The sequence below is a fragment of the Pieris brassicae genome, chromosome 4 (assembly GCF_905147105.1).
Source record: "Pieris brassicae chromosome 4, ilPieBrab1.1, whole genome shotgun sequence".
Classification (NCBI taxonomy): Eukaryota; Metazoa; Arthropoda; class Insecta; order Lepidoptera; family Pieridae; genus Pieris; species Pieris brassicae.
The window spans coordinates 1,727,798-1,735,622 of NC_059668.1; the positions used below are offsets into that span (position 1 = coordinate 1,727,798).

Genomic DNA, 7,825 nt, shown 5'->3' on the forward strand with positions numbered 1-7,825 from the left:
TTGCATATTGCAGCAGATACGACACATAAAAAATGGGTAGCAGACGGAAAGTTTGATTAATTTGACGTAATAATTATACCTAATATATCGTGACAATAGCAGACATTTTAATGGAGACATTTAATAACCTTGATTACAACCTAATTTGTTCCTTTAATTTTGCGTGTATGTTTTCTGTTTCTAATTAGGTCTCTGTAGACGAATGGGTTTCCATGTGGAACGACTACGCTCAGAATCCTTCTGCTGCTTTGAAATGGCAGCAGCAATACTGTCACTTCATGTTCCAACTTGAAGATGCCAGCGCTGATGGGACCATCGACTGTGATGAGTTCACCACTGTCTGCTCGTCATACGGCATTAATCCTCAGGAATGCAAGGCTGCGTTCGTGAAGATGTCTAAGGTAATATTACGTTTATTTAAAAAAAAAACCTTTATTAAGAAGGACGTTGGAGGCTGAAGGCCATATCAAGGATTTCGCTGGACCGCCTAGAGACACCTAGAGAGAATGGGAGAGGATAAAAGTGTCAATAGCATCAATAAAACAAACATATCTGGGTATACCAGTTACAAGAGATAGAAACCCCTGGACACAGGGGAGAGTATTACTACATATAGAAAACACCTTACATGCATAAAAATACTTTTCGAAGTTATTATTTATGCATATTCGTTTGATTGATAATTTCTTAAAAATCATGTACGTGATACATTTTTTGCAACTATGCACCTACTGACTGCTATTGTACGCTAATAACTTTCTTGGTTTTACAACATGTACACCGATTAAGCCGTGATGCTGATGATAATTTAATGGAATATCAGTAATTTAATCAGATGAGAACGTGATTTTGTTTAAAATGGCCGAGTAAGATATTACTTTAACTGCGCCTGTATCGGTAACTCGCTCGATGGTTTATGTAATCGTTCTACGGTTTAAAGGATAAAAGGTATTTTTTAGGGTTAAAAATTACTAATACCAAATACAAAATCATTTATTCGTATTAAACGCTTCTAATTTTACATTTACTGCCAGTTCTTAACTCAAGGGCGTAGAACGGAGAAGAAGAATTAGCAATAAACTCTCCGCCACTCTTTTCAAATATGTGTATTAAATTGATATGTCGATTGCTTTATAGCAGTCGTATCGAATGACATACTATGATTCGCTATTAAATTAGTTAATTAAAACAGTAAAACGATATGATATATAAACTATAGGTATATATATATATATACGTTAAAACAAAGATAGATCGAAACCAAGTTATTACTAGTTCTTCTCGTCTGTTCTACGGCCTTGATTTGAGAACTGACTGTAAATGTAAAATTAGAAGCATTTAATATGTATGTTTTTATTGACGTTCATAAATGTATATTGTGTTACCTAAATGAATGAATGATTTTGAATTTAAATTATTATCGCGCTTAAATGTTAAAGTTTTTGTTAGTATTTGTGTTTCCGTTAAAATTACAATAATATTGTTGTACGAGACAAGGCTGTACATCTTGCTCACTCAGGCTATCTTAGAATTATAAGCGTGATGATCCCTATGTACGTGCCAAGGTTCGTACATTTTGCTCTTTTACAATCGTGACAACTTCCTATGTTTGTACGTGCCATGGCTGTATATTTCGATCGCTTATAAGCGTGACGATTTCCCAAATCGTCGGAGTTACGTCCCGAGAGTATAGCCCGACGCAGGCACTCTCTTTTACATACGGTTATTCGTTTCATAGCGATTAACTAAATCATGGGAGTTACACCCCGAGAGCATAGCCAGACGTAGGCACTCTCTTTGACTGTTAAAATTGTATTCATTCGGTACATAGCAATTAGCACGACATTATTTCGCTCATATTCTATTGTAACACGCGAGTGGTTAATATAGAATAAACCCATAAACCTCTATTATTTAAAGCATCCCGTTGATCCAGGAACCGTACATTTTTTATAGTTTTTAAAATTAAAATACACTTTGTTTAACATTTCTGTACGACTCTGGGTCAACGGGATGCTTTAAATAATAGAGGTTTATCGGTTTATTCTATATTAACCACTCGCGTGTTACAATAGAATATGAGCGAAATAATGACGTACTAATTGCTATGTACCGAATGAATACAATTTTAACAGTCAAAGAGAGTGCCTACGTCTGGCTATGCTCTCGGGGTGTAACTCCCATGATTTAGTTAATCGCTATGAAACGAATAACTGTATGTAAAAGAGAGTGCCTGCGTCGGGCTATACTCTCGGGACGTAACTCCGACGATTTGGGAAATCGTCACGCTTATAAGCGATCGAAATATACAGCCATGGCACGTACAAACATAGGAAGTTGTCACGATTGTAAAAGAGCAAAATGTACGAACCTTGGCACGTACATAGGGATCATCACGCTTATAATTCTAAGATAGCCTGGGTGAGCAAGATATACAGCCTTGGCTCGAACATACTCCCCCAGGCAAAAAGTGCAAGATGAATATGTAATGCTTTACAAGATGAATGCATTATATGCTTAACTTAAGGAAATGCTTAACAGTCTCTAAACTTATGTTATCACTTCTTACACTATTCCACGGCACTATCACTAACACTAAGAAATATCGGAGTCCGGTCCCGGGTGGGTCTCCCTGAAGCCACTGCGAAAGGGGCTGCTGATTCGGCTGATGCTACACATACTGCTCCATGACGTCACCTGATCTTTATATGATCGTAATGTCCTATCCACTACCTGTCTTGAGCACATTCTGAGAACTATCATGAACATAAAAAGTACCTTTCTGTTTTGTTGAATGAAACCATGACCTAGGTTAACTATAATTGTTATAAAATGCAACCGTACCTCGGTAATTTGATATCTACATAATATTATTCATTGTATGCGATGTCTTTCACAGTAGGTCAATCCACCAACTAACATATGATATTTTGCTGAACTGGAATTCCATGTATTGTTTATGGTATGATATTATATTATTTTCATGTTATTAAAGGAAATATAGGTATATCTGTAATAATAACTTTCACTCAATATTGAATCTAAAGCGTCGACGATGTATGTTATACATAAATGGAACTGAATATACGACACATAGTCTTTGATTTGTATGCTAAAGGAATTTTAAGTATACTTTTATAGATGGTGCTTTTCTTTCTTTTCCTTTGGTTACTCAATTTGGGATCATAGGATTGCATTACTGAATAAGTTTGCTGTATGTTAGTTTTACGAAATCCTGAATCGGTGAAGCTGCGATAGTGCGGAGCGATAACGTTTCGCAATCTTCCCCTTTTACTAAAGATATCACTCTTTATGACCTTCCTGTAAATTCCTTTCTATAGTTAACTCCTTTTTTCGAACTTTCTGCTTTTTTACGAATGTTTGTTGCTTAATTTTCTTGCCTTTATTGATCCATGCGAACGTCTCCTGTTACTGTTTCTAGTTATGATTCTATTGTTTCTTACAACTTTGTCGGACACTTGTGTTAAGTTGCATTGCATATACGGTCCCGTATGCAATTTAATCGGTGCTTCTAACAAAGGTTTAGACAATACTAAGCTGTGATTTAGGTTTTTATTAATCATAGAAGACATTTATTTATTTATAATTTATTTATTGTATAAGTGTTGTTAATATAAAGGAAGTTGATGTGGTGGAAACACAAACTGTACACAGTTTTTCTTTCCACCAGGACGTCGAACATATTTAAATCATTAACATATATATATATATACTAAGGCCAGTGACATATAAACTGTAATTTTATAACAATCAAACCATCCAAACGATTCAAAATTGCACGTAAAACGTCATAAACAAATCTAAACACTGACGCGCCATAGATAGCCGATGAAAGAAACCTGTTCTTGTCGAGAATTCTCATTCACATACAGGATCAGTTCCTATATTCGAATATGTTTTAATGACGTATATAGCATAATTTTTGTTATGCATAATTTATAATTGTTTGACTTATGTAGTATTTTTTTTAATTTAAGTTTAATATTGTTTCTTGTTATATTAGTAAGAAGTGTAGCCGGTATCGAGTTTATTAAATTTGGAATGATGTAATCTAATGTTTTTTTTCCCATATAAATTATTGTATTTGGGTAATAGAAATTCGTTTTTTAATTTTCTACGTGTTGAGTAGTGATAGTGAGTTTTAATTGTTTTGAGGTGATTTTCTGTAAAGTAGTTTTCATTTAATAATCCTAGTTGCACTTTCTCGTGTATAGGTATAATTTTGAAAAATGCAAATAGCTTTCTGTAGTCCTCTTAATATTGTGATTTTAATTTTATGGGAGCAATTGTTTTTAAAATACGTATTTGTATTGCAAATATTTGATTTAGATAAGTTTTGCATGTTCTCCCATAGCTTGAAAGTCCATATGTTATAATGGATTCGGCTAGTGCTTTGTATAATAGTAGACGTAGTAGACATAGACGAAGACAAGTTTTGTTTATCTTCTATTTATTGCTTGACTTGTAAGCATTTCATTCTCTTGATACCCACATTAACGCGATGCGATTTATCTTCTCTGCTATGCTATGAACTGAACAACTGGACATTGTAACTTGACCTGTACTATGGTGTAGGGTTTTCTTCTACTCCGGAAATGAAGCTGTGATGCTCCATGCAATCTGTTAAATTATATTTTTTTTATGTTTATAATTGTATTAAGACTGTGTTTTATGAGTGATAATTATTGAACGTAATTAAAATCACTTTAGAATATTTTATTTCTTCAATGGTTATGTTATGTTTGCGATTGCATTATACATAAGCAGAGCAGAGCCTTCTGCTCTTAAAACTCTGAGATCGCTAGAAGTCCATAGTTTTATTCTTGTTATGTCCGCAAGTCTTAACGTCATCTAAGTAGAAGGATAATCTAGGGAAATGCCCTTAGACCTAAGAATTCTATATCATTGCAAAACCTTTTTTTAGCTCTTGCAATCTAACATCAGCAACGGGTATTTATTACGGGTATTAGGTTATAAATTAATTGAACCAAACTTAAGTGATAAAACAGCAATTTCGGTGTAACACATGTCACGCCAACTATGGTGTAGGGTTTTCTTCTACTCCGGAAATGAAGCTGTGATGCTCCATGCAATCTGAAGATAACGATTGTACTACTCTTCCTACTAATTATTTGGATAAGTCTCCGCCTTGATAAATATCTGCACGTAAACTGTGCTTATCACCATTTCCTGCTATTTTTTCCACCCTTGCCGAAGAATTTTTCTTTTCCTATTTATATTGAAATGATTGCTCTTCTTGCTTAGTATAATAATTTTAATTTGAATTAAATAGTGTATAGTTCAAGATTGTGTTATATTTTTGGGAACAAATCATGCATCTTTTATGCGAGAAGCAAACTTCCACTTCATGCTTAAGTAAACAATTTGTGCAAAGCTGCAATCTTAAAATTGTATCAACCCTGTCATTAAAATCTTTTGCTAAAAATGATTGACAATCAAACAGGTCATCGTTAGATAAGCTGTATAATTGACAATTATGTATTTTATTTACATTTCCTCGTTTATTGAAATGCGTCGACAGCGATTTTTTGCTGATGCGACATTTTGATGAAGGTCGCTGTTGTTTTGCAATTAAATCTTGTCGGGTTTGAGTATTAGCCGTTTCCAAGGCATGGTTATGTGAATCCCTAAGTACCGGTGATTCCATATGAATTTCTAGAAAATTCTTCTGTAGGCTTTTAGAATGTAATTTGAGATTTATATCTCTCTCTTATGGCGCCTATATATAGCTTCCTGCTCGTAATATTTATTCTGATACTCCGAGGTGGAGCCTCCAAGATCAGCATCTATTTCGATATGTGATTTTTATAAATCGCGTAACAACGCGACTTCATTTCCTCTAATTCTTCCATGAGTTCCCATTTTTCGGTGATGAAGTCTTTTTTAAATTCAATAGAACGGTGATCGGAGGACGAGGAGAAAAATGCCTCCTGCTTGCAGAGCAGTTCCTTAATCTTTTGGGAATACCCCTTGATCTTTATGGCATGGATACTAAATTCTTGTTGTGGCTGAGCCGAATCTTGTCTCGTCTAGAAGACAAGAAGTTCCTTGTTCCTCGAACTCGCTAACGGTAGTGCTTGCGTTGGGCTTTTCCATTCTTAGTACAATGTCCTGGTAGGCCTGACTCAATGTTTCCTTTATTGAGTGGTATGATCCCTGGCTTTTTTCATATTCCATTTCCTGAAAGTACTTATGATCCTGGCTAGAATCTATTAGCATACGGTCATGGTTGGATTGAAATTTGTTCCATACTTCCAAATGAAACAGTCGACTTTGAAAGTAGTCGGGCTTTCTTTTTCTATCTGCGCATTTTTTTTGTAATAGTTTGTTAATTTCTGACAAACTCTAAGTTGGTCTTGGTATAACTTATCCATAATGATTTATTGTATACAATAAAATGCACCAGTCAACAATATAGGATTGCAGTTATTATGCTGAAGTAAGATAAATCTAATATTTATCAGATTTATGATTAAAGTGCAGCAGACGAAACGACTACTATTGTAGGTGGTCGCAAAGAGTACACTTTACACTACATGTAATTGAATTTCACTAGAATTTCACTAGAATTTCACCCAAAACCCAGAAATGTCAATTAATATCGGCAATTGTATTTTACAACAGGGCAAGGAGAGCGTCTCCTGGGAGGAGTTCCAGGAACTTTGGAAGGAGTACTTTTCCACTGAGGACCCCAATGCCCCAGGGAACTTCATTTTTGGCAGGACCAGCTTCTAAAGGGCCAGAGGCTTAGGCAATTTGAATATTTGACTTGGAGTCTCGGGTGTAGTTTAAACTAGCATCACCCGTGTAATCTCATTTTAATTTTGCGTGTGTGTTTCAGAATGTATTAGTATTACCCTTGGGTGTTATAAACTGGCCATAACTTAAAAAAGTTTTGAAGAAATTTACAAGTTACCATTCGACTTTAAAAGATAAATCGTGAAATCGTGAGGCTTACCAGAACTGTAAAACTGTGTAGTTTATCTAAGTTTCTTTTAAATTATTGTCGACATTTCCTTACAAATCAAATCACTGACAAAGAGAAATCGTTAGAAAGTTGTATCGTTAACAAACAGCTCTAGCCAACCAATTTTTAAAGGATTTGAAAACAGTTAACCCCAAAGAACAAATCATAACTGTAGGATAATTATAGGATATTATTTTAATGAAAAGTTGTCAGCTATGATTGATTACTAAGACACTAATAATTGTTCGTGTTAGTTGTCGCCTAATGACCGGTTACAATTTTTTATTGAAAGTTAATGGCTAGTTTTATCGCCCTTGAATCAAGTCTCTAGGCTCATTATTCTTAAAGCTCAAATTAGAATTTCCAATTTTAGATCTTAACAACGAATAATTGTCGTTATTAATATTTCTTTTTAAGTAGATTTAAAATGACTGCCATGGCATTTACTGTTATATGTCCTTTATGTATTATCCAATTGTTTGTATTTTAAAGTTTTACCATTTAGTCCGCTACATAGAACTATTTAATGTTTGTATATAATATTATTAATTATTGAAATTAAAAACTTAATGTCCTTCAATGTTTGTTTTATTCATATATAATAAATGCCTATTTGTGGTTCTCACGCATCTCTGTTGGTGAGAACAAGAAGAGACATAACATTTTATATTCACTCTCATTGCAACCCAAAATATGTTTTGGTCTCCGAAACGGGAACCAGCCAAATTAACCTTAATGAAACAATAAAATATGATATATATCAAAGTAATCATGAAATCTTTCTGACAGTAGTGATGGTATAGACTCAGATCTAAT

At 34.2% G+C, this 7,825-nt stretch overlaps 1 protein-coding gene across 1 annotated transcript in view; it reads left to right on the plus strand.

The window, feature by feature from the left end:
- The window catches only part of LOC123708876 (calexcitin-1), a 42,180-nt gene extending 34,635 nt beyond the window's left edge, over positions 1–7,545 (plus strand). The window contains exons 6-7 of the mRNA XM_045659820.1: positions 189–401; positions 6,667–7,545. Coding sequence (XP_045515776.1) covers positions 189–401; positions 6,667–6,777 — 324 coding nt within the window. The 3' untranslated portion in view covers positions 6,778–7,545. The remainder of the gene's footprint in view (positions 1–188; positions 402–6,666) is intronic.
- The last annotated feature ends 280 nt before the right edge of the window (positions 7,546–7,825 follow it).